The sequence below is a fragment of the Schistocerca gregaria genome, chromosome X (genome assembly GCF_023897955.1).
Source record: "Schistocerca gregaria isolate iqSchGreg1 chromosome X, iqSchGreg1.2, whole genome shotgun sequence".
Lineage (NCBI taxonomy): Eukaryota > Metazoa > Arthropoda > Insecta > Orthoptera > Acrididae > Schistocerca > Schistocerca gregaria.
This window is the reverse complement of record NC_064931.1, coordinates 808,878,383-808,900,393: the sequence shown is the minus strand read 5'-3', so window position 1 is coordinate 808,900,393 and position 22,011 is coordinate 808,878,383. Positions and strand designations below refer to the sequence as shown.

The 22,011-nt window shown below is 42.9% G+C and overlaps 1 protein-coding gene across 1 annotated transcript in view; it reads right to left on the bottom strand.

Annotated features, from left to right (window-relative positions):
* LOC126297821 (dihydropyrimidine dehydrogenase [NADP(+)]) overlaps nt 1–22,011 on the bottom strand; it is a 280,937-nt gene that overhangs the window by 99,322 nt on the left and 159,604 nt on the right. The window contains exons 9-13 of the mRNA XM_049989053.1: nt 18,479–18,689; nt 10,534–10,718; nt 9,814–10,029; nt 4,492–4,656; nt 1,874–2,026 (exon numbers count right to left, since the gene is read on the bottom strand). Coding sequence (XP_049845010.1) covers nt 1,874–2,026; nt 4,492–4,656; nt 9,814–10,029; nt 10,534–10,718; nt 18,479–18,689 — 930 coding nt within the window. The remainder of the gene's footprint in view (nt 1–1,873; nt 2,027–4,491; nt 4,657–9,813; nt 10,030–10,533; nt 10,719–18,478; nt 18,690–22,011) is intronic.

Genomic DNA, 22,011 nt, shown 5'->3' with positions numbered 1-22,011 from the left:
CGTGCACACAGCCAAGAGATGCCTTTTTTAGTCCCACCTCCATTGTGGCTTGAACGCCCTACTGCTGAATATTAACATCGTTGTTCGTCATCTTTATCCTGAATGCATTATTAAATTTATTTACAAAGTGCCGACCTTGGAAACCTTTAGTTGGTGCGTACCCTGATTTTCAAGGAATCTGCTCCAGATGAACAGATATTTTTTTATTATAATAATTCGACGTTCCTCTTGACCGTTTTGAAAGAGAGATTCTCCTTCTTTCCACTTTTCAAAACGGCCACTGTTCATTTCAAATACTCCTCTGTCACGGATAGAGGCAAAGTGGTATCCGGCGATATACCGTCTTCAAAGCAGGCTTCATAATTACTTACTTCCTTGTTTTCACATCCCTGTACCTTTGTACCAAAGACTCTGTTCGACGAAGATGACTGGTGACTGTGAAAGGGCAGCAGCATTACTACCAGCGTCATCCTCTAGTAAATAAGATGCGATCGTCATTCCACTGTTTTGCTCTATATCTAGCACATCTTCATTCGTAACGTTGTCTATTATTTCTGCAATGACATTGGAAGGAATAAATAATAGCACAAAATAAGCCCCATAAGCTTTCGTTCGCCTTCTATAAGAGTTAGTCGATTAGCCACACATAGTGATACTTACTAGTCACGACTTTCAGGAGCTCTCGTACTTTGAAGTTTAAATGTTGCAATATGCCCGTTATTCCGTACCGCTCCTGAAGCTTGCACTATCACTTGTTGATCCACCGACATTTTAAATGAAAATCCTTTACTCCACTTGGTGGTCGGGCTTTTAGCGAGCATAATTGGACGTAGAGAGTGACAAACAAAAGACTTTTTTTTTTTTTTAAGGGGGGTAGGACGTCAAACGGGCCGACTTGGAGCAGGAGAGGCACCACAGGACATTTTATTTTATACTGTCTATACTTTTACAAATAAATTCATAAAACTTTGTCAGCATGACCAGAAAGGATTCAGGATTCACACTCATAGCAGTGGAAGTGCAAAAACAACAAAATATTTTTTTTAGATATGAAATTTCATGATTTTTTCACTTACTGTTGGCTGCATTTGTTGCTATAGGCACATTTTTCTTCACAAGTAAAAGAGATTCTTTGATGAATTTTACACAGCATACAAACGATACTTACAGGTGTATGAAACTCTAGAACTTTCCAAATCTATTAAAAACTGTGGTAAAAATTGAGATAATTAACTACAAAATTTGATTTTTTCTAAGCATAAAGTTCAAAACGTAACAGCTCATTCATTTTTTCACAAATTAAATAGATTCTAGAGTTTCAGACACCTGTAAGTATGGTTTGTATGCTGTGCAAAATTCATTGAACAGCCTCTGTTACTTATGAAGAAAAGTGTACCTATAGCAACAAATGCAGCCAATAGTAAGTGAAAAAATGATGAAATTTCACATGTAAAAAAAAAAAAATTTGTTACGTTTTTGAACTTCCGATGCTACGAGTGTGAATCCTGAATCCTTCCTGGTCATGCTGACAAAGTTTTATGAATTTACTTGTAAAAGTATAGACAGTGGAAATTAAAATGTCCTGTGGTGCCTCTCCTGCACCAAGTCGGCCTGTTTGACGTCCTACCCCCCTTAAAGCTGTACATTCATAAGGTCGTAACTGGCTACTATCAGAATAATGGCCCAGATTTTCGCGCAGGATCGATTGCCGTACGTTTTTTTTTCTGCTTAAAATACAAGACTGATTAGATGATGTTTCGTTGTAAAGTCCCACCGTGTGTGTTGCAAATGGTGGTAATTTGCGTATTGATAGGTAGTGATAATAGATTGCACATAGGTTAGAAACGGTGCCGTTCTGCAATGCTGCACTGACCTGACCACAGGCGAGCCCCATGCCCGACTCTCCCATGCCGTGTGGACACGACAAGTTGAGCTCGAGCGCGTCTGCGCCACAAGCTTCCGCCATCTGGCTTAACTCCGTCCAGTCGCTCTCGTTGAAGCTACACATGATGCTGGCGATCACCACCTGCCAACATCAAACACACGGACTGATCACCACCAATTACACGTATAATCAATAGCCGTTTTGGCCGATTAGCTTTATAATAAAGTATACTGGGTGGTCCATTGATAGTGACCGGGCCAAATATCTCACGAAATAAGCACCAAACGAAAAAACTACAAAGAACGAAACTCGTCTAGCTTGAAGGTGGAAACCAGATGGCCCTATGGTTGGCCCGCTAGATGGCGTTGCCCTAGGTCAAACGGGTATCAACTGCGTTTTTTTAAACAAGGACCCCCATTTTTTATTACATATCCGTGTAGTACGTAAAGAAATATGAATATTTTAGTTGGACCACTTTTTTCGCTTTGTGATAGATGGCGCTGTAATAGTCACAAACGTATAACTACGTGGTATCACGTAACATTCCGCCAGTGCGGGCGGTATTTGCTTCGTGATACATTACCCGTGTTAAAATGGACCGTTTGCCAATTGCAGAAAAGGTCGATATCGTGTTAATGTATGGCTATTGTGATCAAAATGCCCAACTGGCGTGTGCTATGTATGCTGCTTGGTATTCTGGACGACATCATCCAAGTGTCTTGACCGTTCGCCGGATAGTTACGTTATTTAAGGAAATAGGAAGTGTTCAGTCACATGTGAAACGTCAACCACGAACTGCAACGAATGACGATGCCCAAGTAGGTGTTTTAGCTGCTGTCGCGGTAATCCGCACGTCAGTAGCAGACAAAATGCGCTAGAATCGGGAATCTCCACAGCGTCGGTATTGAGAACGCTACATCAACGTCGATTGCACCCGCACCATATTTCTATGCACCAGCAATTGCATGGCGACGACTTTGACGGTCGTGTACAGTTCTGCCACTGGGCACAAGAGAAATTAGGGGACGATGACAGATTTTTTGCACGCATTCTATTTAGCGACGAAGCGTCATTCACAAAGAGCGGTAACGTAAACCGTCACAATATGCACTATTGGGCAACGGAAAAGCCACGATGGCTGCGACAAGTGGAACATCAGCGACCTTGGTGGGTTAATGTCTGATGCGGCATTATGGCAGGAAGGATAATTGGCCCCCATTTTATCGATGGCAATCTAAATGGTGCAATGTATACTGATTTCCTGCGTAATGTTCTACCGATGTTACTACAAGATGTTTCACTGCATGACAGAATGGCAATGTACTTCCAACATGATGGATGTCCGGCACATAGCTCGCGTGCGGTTGAAGCGGTATTGAATAGCATATTTCATGGCAGGTTGATTGGTCGTCGAAGCACCATACCATGGCCCACACGTTCACCGGATCTGACGTCCCCGGATTTCTTTCTGTGGGGAAAGTTGAAGCATATTTGCTGTCGTGATCCACAGACAACGCCTGACAACTTGCGTCAGCGCATTGTCAATGCATGTGCGAAAATTACGGAACGCGAACTACTCGCTGTTGAGAGGAATGTCGTTACACGCATTGAGGTTGACGGACATCATTTTGAGCATTTATTGGCTCTGAGCACTATGGGACTTAGCATCTGAGGTCATCAGTCCCCTAGAACTTAGAACTACTTAAACCTAACTAACCTAAGGACATCACACACATCCATTCCCGAGGCAGGATTCGAACCTGCGACCGTAGCGGTCGTGCGGTTCCAGACTGTAGCGCCTAGAACCGCTCGTGAGCATTTATTGCATTAATGTGGTATTTACAGGTAATCACGCTGCAACAGCATGCGTTCTCAGAAATGCTAAGTTCACAAAGGTGCATGTATCACATTGGAACAACCGAAATAGAATGTTCAAGCGTGCCTACGTTCTGTATTTTAATTTAAAAAGCTTCCTATTACCAACTGATAGCCTAAAACTGTGAGCCATACGTTTGTGACTATTACAGCGCCATCTATCACAAAGCGATAAAAGTGGTCTAACTAAAACATTCAGATTTCTTTATGTACTACACGAATATGTAATAAAAATGGAGGTTCCTATTACAAAAAAACCTCAATTTTTGACCTATGGCAGCGCCATCTAGCGGGCAAACCATAGCGCCATCTGGTTTCCCCCTTCAAGCTAGACAAGTTTCGTTCTTTGTAGTTTTTTCGTTTGACGCCTATTTCGTGAGATATTTGGCCCGGTCACCATCAATGGACCACCCTGTATATGTATGTACCGCAATCAGCCACAACGTTTAAATTCACGACATAAACAAATCACTTAAATATAATGCACGCCACAAACACTATTAACTAGATTATCGCTAATTTGTTAAGTTGCTAGGACCTTCATTAGGCACAGAACATATGCCTCCCTACATAGAAATGGAAAGAATGATATGATATATTTCTTGACAAAAGACAGACAAATGTATTCTATGGTATTATGCTGGTGACTCACTGGATGTATGTCCACTAGCGGCTGCGGTACCCGAGCAACTGCAGCAGCCACTGAGTCATCAGCAGATACCGGGGCTTACCTTCTCTGGGAACTCTTGTTTGAGCTCGGTGATGCTGCGGCACCAGTAGGCTGCCGACTTCTCCGAGATGAGCTCGATGTTGAGGAACGACGACTGCTGTGGTCCGTAGTGATGACCCGACGTGGTGCCCTTCACGATGCGCGGAGACACGTTGGTCACGCAGTCCTGCTCAACACACGCAAACACTCCTTACACAAAGCCAACCTCTTCAATATCACTCAGTCCATATCTCATGAGACTAGTTTGGTGGGAATGTCAGGCGTTCGACTAATTACACTGACTGAAAAAAAGGTGTTACAACGAGAACGCAAGGAGTGAATCGGGCTGACATGTGGTATATGCTGACAAAATTTTTACCTTTACGAGATCATATTTCCAGCATTTTCAGAAAAGAAGATAGCCATTCGTGCAGATGAACGATGGTGTGAGTATATGATACTGACTGCGTGAGTCTAATGCTGCTGAAAACCTACAGGTGGAGATCAGAGCACAGCGCATGCAGCTAATCACCAGATTTAGGACTTCGAGGAAGGTCTAGTATTTGGCAATAGGGACGTGGTAGCATCAAACTGACAGATATCACAGTCAGCTGGCTGTAGTGCATCGACTGTAGGAAGAATGGCGACCAGGTTGATTCACGACAACGGAGTGCAAGGAGAACAGGCACGGTCTTTCCAGAACGCGGGGTCTAGGATTTTCACCTGCCTCGAGATGACTGGGTGTTTGTGTTGTCCTCATCATTTCATCATCATTCCTGGAAGTGGCGAGATTGGGCTGAACAAAGGTTGGGAATTTGTACGGGCGCTGATAACCGCGCAGTTGAACGCCCCAAAAACCAAACATCAACATCATCATCATCATCTTTCCAGAAGGAATACACCACGTGAATACCTAGGATTGTTCGACTGGTTCTGATGAACAGATGGATGACAATAACTGAAATTTGCCACGAACCGTAGAGAACAGATTACATGAGGCTACTGTGAGATCTCGAGATGCCACGGTTCGATGACCACTGTCACCATTCCACAACCGACTGGTACTTGTGTGGTGTGGAGCCAGTTTCAACTAGGATACTGAGCGGCATTCTGTCGTGTTCAGTGATGAGCCTCGCTTCTGTTTGTGGTCACCATACCGACACCAGCGTTTTGGTTGACGACATGGTGAAAGGTCACAGGAAGCAGCGAATCTCGAGAGCCATGACTCTCCAGCTTGTGGAATAATGGTGTCGGGAGTTTTTGTATGTGTTAACAGGACTGATTTTGTAATTGTTGAAGGGAGACTGAATGCTCGTCAGTATGTGGCAGGCATATTAGAGCCTATTCTCGTACCCATTGTTACCAAGATACCAAATGAGATATTTCAGCAGGATAAAGCAAGCCCCCACACAGCAGTTCACACCACAAACCCATGAGACCTGTGCGGACACTTGACTGGGCTGAACAGTTCCCTGATTCGACACTATAGTGCATATCTGGATTCCGATGGAAAGACTTACAGTTCCATACTAGCCACCAGCCAGCAGTCTTCATGAACTGACAGGATATTTTTCAAGCATGGCAAGTAATTCCCCAAGATGATATTCGGAGGCTGTTTGTTTCCACGCTACAACGTACACAAAAATGTATTCGTAGCCATGATGTTGATGATGGACATCAATTCCGAATGGAATGAATGTTGAATCATTTAGTACCTGTTATGTGTTAAACCTCTCCACAAAGTTTGATTGGTATAGGATTGGTGTTTCATGGCGTAACACTTTCTATTTCCGTCAGCGGACTAGCGCAGGCTTCCGCAGCCTTTGCTAATATCACCAGAAGCCTTTAAGTTGTGACCACGCCGTCCAGCTGTAATATGCTAGATATCTAGATAGCCTGCACAAGAAACCCGTGTGCTGTTTTCATTGTACCTAACCAGAATTCTCGAAATTAAACCAAAGCCTACTGTCCACTCTCCCTGTAAATAACTCTGTGTGTTCACTCCATTTCGTGTCCTTTCACTGAGTTAACTTCGTATAATGAAGGGCATAGCATTCATCTGAATACAGTAAAGTATTTTCGCTTGGTTGGGAGCATTATCTTTTTCCACTGACTGACCTATAAGTTGAGCTGTCACACAATTCATTATGCGACATCTATGTGCTGAGAGAAGAAGAGAACACAGATTCAAAATTTTAAACCTCTCTGTAGAAGCACTGCGGAAAAGTTATGTATAATTCTGTAATTTTTGACTCTGAACTGTCTCTGCTCTACGACTTACAAAATCAATGCCTCTCACTAAACGACAATAGAACTCTGTTGCACAACGGTTACAGATCATAATACTGTTACACATAATCTTATAATGAAATACTAGTGCTGTATGAAGGGATAATTATCTTACAGAGTCGTCCCACATATATTAAATTGTCATTGATCGGTGAGGTGATGCGCAGTCAGTTAGCAAAAGTTTTCCAAAAGTAAAAGTAAATTCATGCGGTAGTTTTTGCTAGGAGACATTCAGCAAGTTAACTATTTACATAATTCAGTGTTTTATAGATCGATGGCAGAAGTAAAGAGGATATAAAATATAGATTGGCAATGACAAGACAATCTGCCTGAAAAGCAGAAATATCATAATGTATTATGCAACTGTTAGAAACTTTTTCTGGACGCATTTGTTTTTATATGGAAGTGATAAATGGACGATAAACAGTTTGAGGTTCATAACCCACTTGCTACTGTAAGAGCTTTCTAGTGACAGTTTGAAAACTGGGCAGGTCCGACTGTCCGGTATAATCTGCCCCTTTCGGGAAACATTGAACTGTCTTTGGGAAAGTGGACTTCCAGGTCTCCCGCGCCCGGGTTCCCGGGTTCGATTCCCGGCGGGGTCAGGGATATTCTCTGCCTCGTGAGGGCTGGGTGTTGTGTGATGTCCTTAGGTTAGTTAGGTTTAAGTAGTTCTAAGTTCTAGGGGACTGATGACCGTAGATGTTAAGTCCCATAGTGCTCAGAGCCAGCCACTTCTAGGTCCTTTGTGCACCCAGGTAAGCTGGTCATCTGTTGGTAAGCGGCCAACAGGTAGCCACAAGACTTTGCAGCGAGCAGACATATGTTTCGTCCAGCCAAGGGCCACAGCTCGCGGGCACCTTGTGCATTTGGCAGATATTGCTTAATAACGCCTGTAGAGTAATACGGAATTAAGTGTTTATACATCAAAAAGGTTGTCTTTGGTCTAATTATTGTGAGTGGAAGCGAGGGGAGGACATTGAGTTGTCTCCTACTTCACGCTCAAAACATAAATGTACTATTGCAGGACCAGAGGCCTGCAAGTGATCTGTGTACAGTAGTAGAGAAGCATGTTGAAGACCCGGCCGATGTGGCCGACCTGCTCTAGGCACTTCAACCCGGAACCGCGCTGCTGCTATGGTCGCAGGTTCAAATCCTGCCTTGGGCATGGATGTGTGTGAAATCATTAGGTTAGTTAGGTTTAAGTAGTTCTAAGTCTTGGGGACTGATGACCTCAGATGTTAAGTCCCATAGTGCTCAGAGCCATTTGAACCATTTTTAGAATGCTGAAGATTGGACGGATATGCCGAGTAGTTAATGAAGATCTGCTGAGTAGAAATGGGGAAGAAGAACTGGTTGGCACAAGTTGATTACAAGAAAGACAGACTTACAGGAAACATTCTGAGGCACCGCAAAACAGTTAATCCGGTAATGGAGGCAAGTTTGTGTGTGCGAAGGGGGGGGGGGGGGGGGAGAGGTGGGGAGAGCAGCAGATGCAAAGGTTTATGCAGATATGAAAAGAACTGGGAAAGGCAGACTAGTGGGCAGAGCTGCATTAAACCAAACTGCAGTCTGATGAGTACAACAACGAATGATCGAAGATGGAAAAAGGGGGACGGATAAAGCAAAAGGGCAGTATGTACTGCCTACTAAGTATTGATGTACTGTTTGTTAGAATAAAACTTTTAGATCAGGTAAATGTTAATCGTTGGAAATGTTTTTAGAGATCTTTTCTTAGTCTTTCAGCAGTGCGCTGAATTCGTCATACGGCCTTTCTTAAGGGCATCCATTTCCAATTTTCCTTTGGCCATTAACAAGTTCTACTATAATAGCAAGCTCATAAAGGCTGAAACAATATTCCGGCTTTTTATAAGACGAGTTCAGTGAAGGGCAGTGGGTCGACACTAAGCATAGACGTTTAGTGTGAACACATCACTGTTTTCCGTACACTGACGTGACTCCATTGTAAATGGGCCTTAATGATGCTTTACTGACCTCCATAGTAGACCTCAACACATCACTCTCTGCGCACAGGATGAAGTCGTTCATTGTCCCAAGGAACAAGCAGTTTAGATACTATAATACAGGGTGTTACAAAAAGGTACGGCCAAACTTTCAGGAAACATTCCTCACACACAAATAAAGAAAAGACGTTATGTGAACATGTCTCTGGAAACGCTTAATTTCCATGTTAGAGCTCATTTTAGTTTCGTCCACCTACGCTCAATGGAGCACGTTATCATGGTTTCATACGGGATACTCTACCTGTGCTGCTAGAACATGTGCCTTTACAAGTACGACACAACATGTGGTTCATGCACGATGGAGCTCCTGCACATTTCAGTCGAAGTGTTCGTACGCTTCTCAACAACAGACTCGGTGACCGACGGATTGGTAGAGGCGGACCAATTCCATGGCCTCCACGCTCTCCTGACCTCAACTCTCTTGACTTTCATTTATGGGGGCATTTGAAAGCTCTTGTCTACGAAACCCTGGTACCAAATGTAGAGATTCTTCGTGCTCGTATTGTGGGAGGCTGTGATACAATACGCCATTCTCCAGGGCTGCATCAGCGCATCAGGGATTCTATGCGACGGAGGGTTGATGCATGTATCCTCGCTAACGGAGGACATTTTGAACATTTCCTGTAAGAAAGTGTTTGGAGTCACGCTGGCACGTTCTGTTGCTGTGTGTTTCCATTCCATGATTAATGTGATTTGAAGAGAAGTAATAAAATGAGCTCTAACATGGAAAGTAAGCGTTTCCGGACACATGTCCACACAACATATTTTCTTTCTTTGTGTGTGAGGAATGTTTCCTGAAAGTTTGGCCGTACCTTTTTGTAACACCCTGTATATATCTTCTAAGGGCCCGTTGCAATACTCCTACCTACCCTACGGAATTGGCACAATTTCTGCGTGAGGAACGATACAATATTAGTTTAACCACAATTCAGGATTTACGGGCACCACACAATAGTTCCGGCATTTTTGGAAGAAAAATGTGGCCCCTGCACCACACTGCGTGTGTGTTAGTATAATCTGTTGAGCAGTACCTTGTCGAGGGAGAAAGTTTTGGTGACGGCGAAGGCCCAGCCCTGCTGGAAAGCCCTGCGGATCATGGCGCTGGTGGTGGCGGGCGGCGCGGACGCCAGCCCGAACGGGTTCTGGAAGCGCAGGCCGCATACTGTCACGCTCACGTCCACGTCGTCGATGGCGCTGTGGAAGCGCGGCAACACCGCCGGGCCTGACACCGCCGCCCCGCGCCGCTCCTGTGGATGCCGTGTTACAAGGTAGCGGAAGAACCTACACAACATCTCTACGTAGCTGTTTCAAAAAGGAGGGAAGATGTGGTTTCACGTCCCGTCGGTGACGAGGTTGTAGGTGTATGTAGCTGTGGACGTGGCAGTTAGCAGTGTTGAATCTGTACGTACTTGTGGATGTGGTAGAGATAGTGTTGTACCTGTATGTACTTGTGGATGTGGCAGACATAGTGTTGTACCTATACATTCTGATGAATGTTGCAGGCTACAACGGTGTGCATTTGTGCGTGTGGACATGGAAGGTAGCAATGTTGTTCAGATGTATGGTTGTGGACGTGGCAAGCAGCAGTGTTGTATTTGTACGTACATGTGGATATGGTAGAGGTAGTGTTGCACCTGTATGTACTTGTGAATGTGGCTGTGATAGTGTTGTGCCTATACTTTCTGATGGATGTGGCAGGCTAAAGTGTTGTATGTGTATGCATATTGCTGTGGCAGATGGGAGAGTTGTACCTGTATATACTTGTGAATACTCCAGGCAGCAGTCTTGCCATCGTTGACGGCTTCCACAGTGGTTTCGGTGGCACCCGACAGGTCTCCACCGCAGAATACTCCGGGCTCGCTGGTGGCCGTGGTGCTGTAATCCACCTCTGGCAGCCCGTACTTCGTCCACTTCAGAGGAGACATTGCCTTCTTCACTGAAATTATAGACGATTTTCTTTGCTTCTTTCATGTATTTATGTCCCACCATGCTTTCCGTCACTTTGGTATTAATCACTTTGATACTGTGTTACTACTGCAAATGTGACATTTCACTATAGGTTTGATGTTATATGAGCCAATAAGGAAGTGAAATATGCCTTCACCTGGTCTGTTTTCATCTTGTAAGTACATATATGTACGATATACACACATTTTTAAAATGTTACATTATTTTCGTGTGCATTACACGGATTCAGTTTTGATATTGGCAGACGTCCTATAATGATGGTTTCTACATCTACATCCATACTCCGCAAGCCACCTGACGGTGTGTGGCGGAGGGTACCCTGAGTACCTCTATCGGTTCTCCCTTCTATTCCAGTCTCGTATTATGACCGAAACTGACAGACATGTGGGTTTTTAAGAGCTGATGGTTAATAATGCATTTTCTCAAGTACTTAATGGCTGTTATTTGTCATTTAACCCAAACTTTAAATGAATCAGTTGGTTTGTGTGCGTACAGTGAGTGGTAAAGAGTGCCCACTTTCCAGGCCACCACTTACCTACATTGCAAGGAAACCTTCGATTTTTTGTGCTAGAGAGTAGTGTACAATAATTTTTCTTGATTTTTAGTTACAGACTTACAACATGTAATGTCAAATTTCAGTGTTACTACATTTTAACCAGTGGAATGGCAACCCTCTACTTACGCATGAAGTGACGTTCTTTCTGTATATTAGTGAAGACGTAAGTTAAATACGTGGGTACACATTTATTATTAAACTAGTAACCCACCCGTGCTTCGCACAGGCTCTACTCAGTATCTCAGGCTGGACATATTGTATGGCATAGCATTAATTTTGTTTACAGTCCACTGTTTAGAGTTACGATTAAAATTTAGAGAACAAGGTAAGGTAACAGAATATCACTACTTTCATATAACCTAGATTTAAGCAGCGCACGCCAAGAAAGTTATCAGGAGACACGAATGTTAATTGTACTATACTTAATTGGTATTTGAAGTGATCTCTCATCGCAGTGCCAGCTGCCGAACTGCAACGCTAGTAAAGTGCGAACGGCATTTTCGTGTAAACGTTTCCATCATTCCCCTTCGATCCCTCGATACAAAAAAAAAGTTCTTATCAGCTTAGTATTTAATACTTCCTACATCACAGGGCATGTAAGAAGTCGCGCCGTCCTCTTAGCAGTGGTAGTTAGCACCAATTTTCCACTAGCAGTAGCTCTTGCCAGCCTCCCAATAGCTGTAGCTAGAGCACTGGCCCCCAGGAGCTGCTGTCGGCAATTATCTCCTATACTCACATACCTTCCTTGTGAATCACTCTATCAGTGGAAATCTTATCAAAATACCTATAATAGTTCCTGAGATTAGTCTTCACATACAGAGAGAGAGAAGCGGTGAAGCACTTTAATTTACTATACACTATGTGATCAAAAGTATCTGAACACTTGGCTGAAAATGACTTACAAGTTCGTGGCACCCTCCATCGGTAATGCTGGAAGTTAACATGGTGTTGGTCCACCCTTAGCCTTGCTGACAGCTTCCACTCTCGCAGGCATATGTTTAATCAGGTGCTGCAAGGTTTCTTGGGGAATGAAAGCCCTTTCTTCACGGAGTGCTGCACTGAGGAGAGGTATCGATGACTGTCGGTGAGGCTTGGCACGAAGTCTCTTCGGGAATGGCAGCCATTTCTTCACGGAGTGCTGCACTGAGGAGAGGTATCGATGTTGGTCGGTGAGGCCTGGCGCGATTTCGGCGTTCCAAAACATCCCAAAGGTGTTCTATAGGATTAAGGATAGGACTCGGTGCAGGCCAGTCCATTACAGGGATGTTATTGTCGTGTAACCACTCCGCCACAGCTCATGCATTATAAACATGTGCTCGATAGTGTTGAAAGATGCAATCACCATCCCCGAATTGCTCTTCAACAGTGGGAAGCAAGAAGGTGCTTGAAATATCAATGTAGGCCTGTGCTGTGATAGTACCAGACAGAACAAGAAGGAGTGCAAGCCCCTTCCATGAAAAACACGACCGCACCACAACACCACCGCCTCTGAATTTTATGCTGGCAGATGACGTTCACTGGACATTCGTCATACCGACACCCTGCCATCGGATCGCCACATTGTGTACCGTTCGTCATCCCACACAACGTTTTTTCACTGTTCAGTCGTCCAATGTTTATGCTCCTTACACCAAGCGAGGCGTCGTGTAGCACTTACTGGCGTGACGTGCGGCTTATGAGCAGCCCCTCGACATTAAATCCAAGTTTTCTCACCTCCTGCCTAGCTGTCATAGTAGTTGCAGTGGATTCTGATGCAGTATGGAATTCCTGTGTGATGGTCTGGATAGATGTCTGCCTATTACACATTACGAACCTCTTCAACTGTCGGCAGTCTCTGTCAATCAACAGACGACATCGGCCTGTACGATTTTGTGCTGTATGTATTCCTTCACGTTTCCACTTCACTATCACATAGGAAACAGTGGACCTAGGGTTGTTTAAGAGTGTTGCAATCTCGCGTAGAGACGTATGACACAAGTGACACCCAATCACTTGACCACGTTCGAAGTCCATGGGTTCTGCGGAGTGCTCCATTCTGCTCTCTCACGATATCTAATGACTACTGAGGTCACTGGTGCGGAGTACCTGGCAGTAGGTAGCAGTAAAATGCACCTAATATGAAAAACTTATGTTTTTGGGGTGTCTGGATACTTTTAATCACATAGTGTATGTATGGGTGATTCCAAGGAAATCTGCCATTCACCGCTACACGGCAGTGGCATTGTTTTCACAGCAGCAGGGGAATTGAATTTATCACAGTTCAGCAAATTTTCACGAAATATTTATAAATTATGTACACAAATCTGCCTCGTGAATCAGTCTGTCTAATAATGGAAACGATATGATAGTTGCTACAGCCCAAACATACAGACAGAAGCTGCAGCTGGGGAATTTAATTTCTATATATATAGATAGACAGATACCTTGTGGCTAACACAGTGGAATGTAACAGCGAATTACATCATTTTACTCTACTGAGGAATAGCATCACCGTAAGTGTTAAAACTAATGACAATATTATTATTATTGTTATTCTTATTATTCGTTTTTGAACTTTGCTGGACTATGCGATGTACAACATGGGGTATTTTCAGTGCTTTGCTTTAGCTATTACTAACTGAGTACCTGCCGTTGCCCGGGAACGTATTAATTCCAATTCCATTAGTCCGTCTCCTCGTTCTCCTGCTCTCTTTCCATCTCAAATGGTTCAAATGGCTCTGAGCACTATGGGACTTAACTTCTGTGGTCATCAGTCCCCTAGAACTTAGAACTACTTTAACATAACTAACCTAAGTACATCACAAACACCCATGCCCGAGGCAGGATTCGAACCTGCCACCGCAGCGGACGCGCGGTTCCGGACTGTAGCGCCTAGAACCGCTCGGCCACTCCAGCCGGCTCTTTCCATCTCCTCCTCCCCATCTCTTCGTCCCCCCACTCTTAATCCATCTTTCATATTTCCTTTTCCGCCGCTCGGAATTAGCCGAGCGGTCTCGGGGGCAGCAGTCATGGACTGTGCGGAGGTTCGAGTCCTCCATCGGGCATGGGTGTGTGTGTTTGTCCTTATGATAAGTGTAAGCATAGGGACTGACGACCTTAGCAGGTAAGTCCCATAAGATTTCACACACTTTTTTTTCCTCCTCCTGTCCATCTTCTCCATCCATTCTGTCTGCCCATCTCCTTCACAGAATCACACAACATAAGCGGCACTGCAGGTTGGGGTAGGTGAAACCACCCACATACTAAAATTCGTCGACACGGAATTTCCTACTGTAGAGAAGAGCTATCACACCTGCTTGTTCAGAGAGACTATAGAAATACACACACATGAGAACAGCTTCAACAAGAAAGAAGAAAGCCGTGCTGCAGCGAACGACCGTTGCAGGTAACAAGGGGAGAACCGCACCGGAAACGGCCATGGGCTTTGGCGCGCCAGGCACATTTGGTCTGCGGCCGCAAGCTCGATTCCTGAAAATAAATAAATTCCCAATTGGGAGAAATAAGTCCCCCCTCCCCCCCCCCCGCCCTATACCTCCCTCCTCTCTCTGTTCATCTCCTCCTCTCCCCGCTCTCTGTCCATTTCCCCTCCTCTCTCTCTGCCCATCCCCTCCTCCCCCTGTCTGTATCCTACTCCTTCCGCTTTTCTGTGTGTCCATTTCCTCCTCTCCCCTTCTTTCACCACGTTATCATCACCATCGCGGTAGGAGGCTGCTGCTTCTTAACCCTGCAGTATTTCTTTCCAGATAGTACGGAATATGTGTATCGAGTTTGTTTGAAACCGATCCAGAGGTTTCGGAGGACAATTTTACCAGATGCTTTGCCGGCGTACGCTTATGTCACGTGCATTTAACACATTTTAGACATATTTATACATTTATTTCACCACTCAAGCGACTTTCGCAGTTTCGTTTTCACCCAGCTCAATGTTTATGCATATAGCGTTAGCAGTAAAGAAATAGTAAGTTAAAAGATCATGCCTGATGCGTCAGTTTTACTGCATGGACAGCCAAAATATAATAAACGATAAACTCTGTTCTTTTCATCATTCTGCGGGGGGTGTCAGCGCGAAAGTCTCGTAAAGATTTGACATGATGCGTAAAGTTTGTTGCAAGTCACTAAGAGCTGCCGCGCAATGTAGCTGCGCGGTCTTAGGCGGTTTACCACGGTGCGCGCGGCTCCCCCTGTCGGATGTTCGAGTCTTCCCTCGGGCATGGGTGTGTGTGTTGTCCTTAGCGTAAGTTAGATTAAGTAGTGTGTAGGCCTAGGGACCGATGACCTCAGCAGTTTGGTCACATAGAAACTTCCCACAAATTTCCAAATTTTTATACTAAGAACTCTCATTTTCAAATGCTGGATGAATATAGTTTGGCTATTAACGCGTGGTGAGCTAAGTCTCTTTTTCACCCACAGCCGTTCTTGATGCCTTCAGCTGACATTCTCTTTATGTCATGTACGATTGCACAATTTCGGCCTCAGGCCATTTCCAGGTATTTTATGGATGATTTTTAGTAGTAAATTATGTCATGTACGTCGTTGCTGCTATGTCACCATGTTATGCTCATAACATAAATCCGAGATGTTCACGCTATTTTAGGCCCAAGTTACTTTCGAGCAGTTGCTGTGTATTTAGACGGGAATTAGCTATTATATTTAACTTTGGAGTCCATTTCTTCTCATCATTTCGTCATTTAAACTTGAAGAATGACAAATTTTTCACGTCTCAAGGAATACACAAGAAATGCTAGCTTTGTTATACTGAAGGAATAACATCTTTTAATATTGTGTTAAAAATTTCTTCTGTGGCTTCGTGGTGCAACAATTTCATTTTCAAGAATAAGAAGCATGCACATTGTGTTTTGTTGCACAAATTTTTATTTACTACCTACCGCGTTTCAGCTCATTAGTCCTCCACCATGAAACAACAACTGAGTAGCGTCTACACAGGAACTAGTGTGCTAAAAACCCAATCCATGAATGACATCACAGGTGAATAGAGTCTATGATAATAGGCAGAGAATATCATACAGGAAGCTCGTAAGGAGGGTTAGGCGCCTAATTTTTTACAACTAAAGATCACTTACTCATTAGTAGGGTTTACTTAATTCGTGTTGCAAAATGGAAACAAAATTGATAGTGGATATAGAATCCTGTGGAAATGATCATCAGTGAACGAGGGATAAACATACATTGAATGTCAGTATAAACATTACATATACTTTAATTTGTAAGACAAAGAATATATAGTCACTACTTTCAGCAGGAATGTCACAGACTGCACGTATGTTGTACAGAATAATGGTAAGGCAATGATTGAGAGAGGTTGCATTGAATTACTACAGTTCTAATTCACAGAATGAATACTTCCAAAACCTTAACCAATAATCAATGCACGAAATTTCAAAGATCATGTAACGAATGAACATTAAATTGTAGAATAAAGTACATTGGACACAAAACATATAGATTAAAAATTCATGAAAATAGGTAATCTGTAATCGTTCTGAGGGTCAGTTTGAAGACCACTGTGTTTTGCTAGGCTTGGTCATATTGGAAATGGTACGCTCTTGACTTACTTCGCCCTTTAAACTGACTAACCCAGCAAGTTTCAGAAGGGCTTACAATGTAATCTGGACTCTGAACAGCATTTCTTCATATTAACAAACATTCTCAGAGATGAAATAAGTGATAAATGACAGACATTCTAAAGCTGAATGTGGATCGAACTGTAGACCTTAGCATCAGTACAAAGAGTTCTACTTATGGGGCAGCCGCAACTATGTAAGTCCATTTTGTAAAATGATAAAACCGCACAACAGTTGCTTAATCCACAATCTATTACTGTGTACACATGCTCATCCTAATGTTGTCATGCAACTAAAGGTTCCGTGTCAAAAGTATAAAAGGGACTTACAGAAATTCGAAAAAACGGACATCTTGATCGGACACCAAAAGTCAACAGAATCTTGAAACACGTAAAATGCGGTAAAAAGTTAGGGGGAGAGGGGGGGGGAATCCTTTAGCTGATTTTTTTTTTTTTTTGTGTGTGTGTACAGGTCCTCCTCCCTCTTGGTGTGATGGTTCCGTCTCCTCTCTGCTGTTACTTCCCGCTTTTCCAGCTTAAATAGTTTATCAATCACATGTCTGTTTCATAAAGCGCCTGCGCTATGGGTCGTGTGCAGCCTTAGTATTCACAGCTAGTATTTACTTTTATATACTTCCCCTGTTCTTGTTCCTGGTCATGAAACACGGAGGAATTTATTTAAACGATCCCACGCAATATGTGATTTTTCTGCCTTGTCTACACCATACTCATCTTTTTATTGCGTTTTACTTGTTTCAAGATTCTGGTTATATGCGTGCATACCCATATGATGCCTAATTTCCATCTCTGGTGACCTACAGAGACCTACAGAGAAAGGAAGCACCCCATATGGTCATACAGATTAATTAAAAGAATAATAATGTCGCTCAACAGAACGGACTTGCGCATTTCCAGCAGGACAATGCGACACCCCACACGTCAAGAATTGCTACAGAGTGGCTCCAGGAACACTCTTCTGAGTTTAAACACTCCTGCTGGGAACCAAACTAACCAGACATGGACATTATTGAGCGTATCAGGGATGCCTTGCAGCGTGTTGTTCAGCTTATGGACAGCCCTGCAGGATTCATGGTGTCAATTCCCTCCAGCACTACTTCAGACATTAGTGGAGTCCATGCCACTTCTGCGTGTTCGCGGGGCCCCTATACGATATTAGGCAGGTTTACCAGTTTCTTTGGCTCTTCAGTGTATATTGACTGAATGAAATGGTTTATGGACCACTAATGACGGACTTCAAAATAACTGGTCGAAAGTGGTGAATAAACAATCTGATTCAGATGATATACAGTCTCAGTGACACCACGACTTCTTTTAGTCGATGTTTGATGGCTGTGGATCCAAGCATCAGGAAAACATCGAGCGTCCTTTTTCAGGTATCTTAATCTAGTCATGAAAAAAAACCAAGTAAAATTTACTTATTGATATGCAAATGTACTTTCGTCACCAGCCTTTTAAAAATAATGTAGTGAACTTACTTTAAAAAAGAGTAGTTTGAAACTCAGGAAATTTCTTGATGACTTTGATTTCAAGAGACATAGCAGAAGAAAAGAAAATTAATGTAACAGCTTACCGTCTTCGTCATAGAGACCTGAGCCAAAGGCCGAAATTATAAAATTGGTCTTGAGTTTTATGATTTGGTCTTCATCCTCTATCCACGTGCCGTCTTCCCCCTGCTCAGTTCTGCAGAATTCTATACCGACGATGTTGCCACCTTTGACTATCACCCTTTTCGGAGAATGAAAAGGGATGAACTCACACTTCTCTTCTCTGGCCAGGTCCACCTGCAGAGGAATGAAAAGCCGTTGTAGCTTCAGTGAACACTTTACATCATATTTAGTACGCGCGTTCCCACATTTACAAATCCCTGTAGGGCTTTGAAGAGGCTGCTTTACATTCTAGCAACATGACTTCCCATTCTAATACGGAATCAAACTAATCACCAAGAATCATCACTGATGTTACGTTTTCTTCACTGTCCCTAAGGGAGTGACATGTAGGAAAAAGATGGGTGTTTATGGGATGCTCACTGAAATACGGTTCTTGAAATGTCGTGAGGTTTTCGTAAGATGATGGCTATCCCACTTCGAGCGTCTTCCTAAATAGCGCTTCTCTAACTAGATTTCTGAAAGTCAAACGCACATGTCCGTTCGTGTTATCGAGTTTACAAGGGGCAGTCAAATGAAAGCGAGACAGATGGAAAAAAGTAAGTAAACTGTTTATTATTTCAAAAGTTCAAAAAAATGGTTCTAAGCACTATGGGAATTAACATCTGAGGTCATCAGTTCCCTAGACTTAGAACCACGTAAACCTAACTAACCTAAGGTCATCAGACACATTCATGCCCAAGGCAGGATTCGAACCTGCGACAGTAGCAACAGAGCGGTTCCGGACTAAATCGCCTAGAACCGTTGGGCCACAGCTGCCAGTATTTCAGAAGTATTCGCCATAACTGTTAATACATTTATTCCACTGTGAGACAAGATGGTTTGACCATGGTAAAATGTTCATGCTTGCCTACGGAACTATGATTGTGCTTAGGCGTGCGCCTAAGGTCTAAGGGCGACCCAGTGAAACTTCTCCAGAGCACTCGACACAACCTTGGCACCGTTTGGACGGGCCTTACCGAGGCTTCGGCCTTACACATCCTCCATACAGCCCTGATCTCTCCCCATTGCAATTTTCATATTTTTGAAGTCCTGGAGAGAGACAGTGTTGGCCGTCGATTTGCCTCGGACAAAGAGGTGTATACCTGGGTACAATCATTATTCTTCCGGCAACTGCAAACATTTTTCCATTACGGCGTTGACCGTCTTGTCTCATAGTGGGATAAATGTATAAACAGTGAAGCGATTTCTTTTGAAATAATAAATAGTTTACTTACTTTTTTCATCTGTATCGTTTTCATTTGACTGCCCTTTGTAAATGAAGTTGGCAGATCTTTGGCAGTACAAAATGATGCGAACCTCGTTTACGGGAACTGAGTCGCTTTTCACAAGCAGTCTCCCCTGAATACTAGCTGAAGTTTTTCAGGATCGTAGCGAAGAATCGAAGCCTACCACTAAATTATTTCATATTCTCTCCAATTCATTTTAAAGGCGGTTTCATTAGGGCTCCATACAACCCAGTAACACTCAAGGATACGTTGCACGAGCGTTCTTCATGCATCCGTCGTTGCAAATACAATTCATAAATCTCCAAATAAATAAAACGCATCTACTCGCTTTCTCTGTGGGCGAGTTTATATGCGCTTCTACTTATATGCATTGTTTGACAATGACACACTGGACTTGTTACTTACTACAGGAAGAGGGACTTGTGTTTTTTCGAGAGGACCAGGGTACATACTGGGATTCACTTGTACTGATCCATACGCTTTGCATTCAAACGGCTGCACTGTAATAGAGATGAACTCGCAGTCATGAACTCTGAGCTACTATGCTTAGGAATCGTCACTCACATCTCGTGGAGGGGAGACGCCAACGAGTAGAGTAACCAAATTTGTCGAGTTTTGCAGTTGAACATTCTGGTTTCCCAGGAAATAAAGGTGGACGACTTTACTTGTATTTATGCCTCTGCAGGCCACCTCCTTGTCAGCTACACAATAAGAGCAAATGTCTTCATACACACACTTAGTTTGCTCACATAGGCGATGTGTCGTAACAACATGGAACGAGTCTATTTACAGGTTATTAATTTAACTTGAATTGAAAAATGACTGCATGCTGACTAATTACATATTTGGTTGTGTAGAAGAAGATAACACTTCATTTAATAAGGTAAGTAAATGTGTAATACTTTGTCACCAAATGAACTTAAAGTTTTTAAATAAAAATAATTTTGTGTGACAGAAGATGTTGCTCAGAAGAAACTTTTTCAGCTCACTTTCAGATCTAGCTTTGCTTTCTGAAGGGCCTATAATATCACTGAATAAGTGGTCACTGTTATTCCCCCCTCTATTGAGCGAAAATCGCTTTTAATAAAAGTCATTTTTCTTCTGCTATCGCCATTATGGATGCCGTTACTTCTTCTGAGGTCCAATGGATTACTTATTACAAATAATGTATGCACCACATTGCTGCTGGCAAATTTTTATCTCCCTGGAGACTTGTAGCCGGCCACTGTGGCCGAGCGGTTCTAGGCGCTTCAGTCCTGAACCGCGCTGCTGCTATAGTCGCAGGTTCGAATCCTGCCTCGGGCATGGTTTTGTGTGATGTCCGTCCTTAGGTTAGTTAGGTTTAAGTAGTCCTAAGTCTAGGGGACTGATGACCTCAGATGTTAAGACCCATAGTGCTTAGAGCCATTTGATTTGGAGACTAGTCTACAAAATGATTGTGGGTGATCACCACGTATTATTATTATTATTATGGTACACTTTTGCGTAATAACAGTTTTCTTCTTAATTATGAGATATCATAGAACATAATTTCAGGTGACTGAAAATAATCTAAGAACGTTAATTAACTTACTGATTTATTTCCCTCCAAGGCTTGCAATGACACGAATTGCATCAAAAATTGAGTCAAGTTGTTTAAGAAGATCTCTAGTATTTCCATCGATTTAAATTCTCAACAATAGCTTCCACTGAATATTTTGAAGATTTTATTTACATACTAATTCTACCCCACATTCTAAATTTATCATTGGTGTTTCACCCTTTGGTTTGCTGAATTTAATATGTATTGACTTGTTTATAATTAATAGAAAGACCATTTCCATACAACAAATTTGTCATTCTTTTTAACACATTGTAAACAATTTCCTGTACTGCTGAAAGCTATTGGGATTGAATGTAATGCTTCTATTATACACTAAAGGAAATGATTCTGCTTAATTTGTATAAATGGAAGGTCACGTACATATATGAGAAACTACAGTGGGTCAAATATTCAATATAATGGAACTCTAGATTCTCCCCAACCAGGAAAATACTCACTCTTTACAGTTGTTTTCATTCTTCCAGAGACATTATAAATAATTGTTCCCGGGTTTTTGGATAAACTGATGTGGCGCGGCATTGACACTACACTACGTCTCATTGTCATAGGGGGCTATGAAACACTGTGCACATTTTCGGCGGAATTTGACCAGTTCTGGATCAGGACG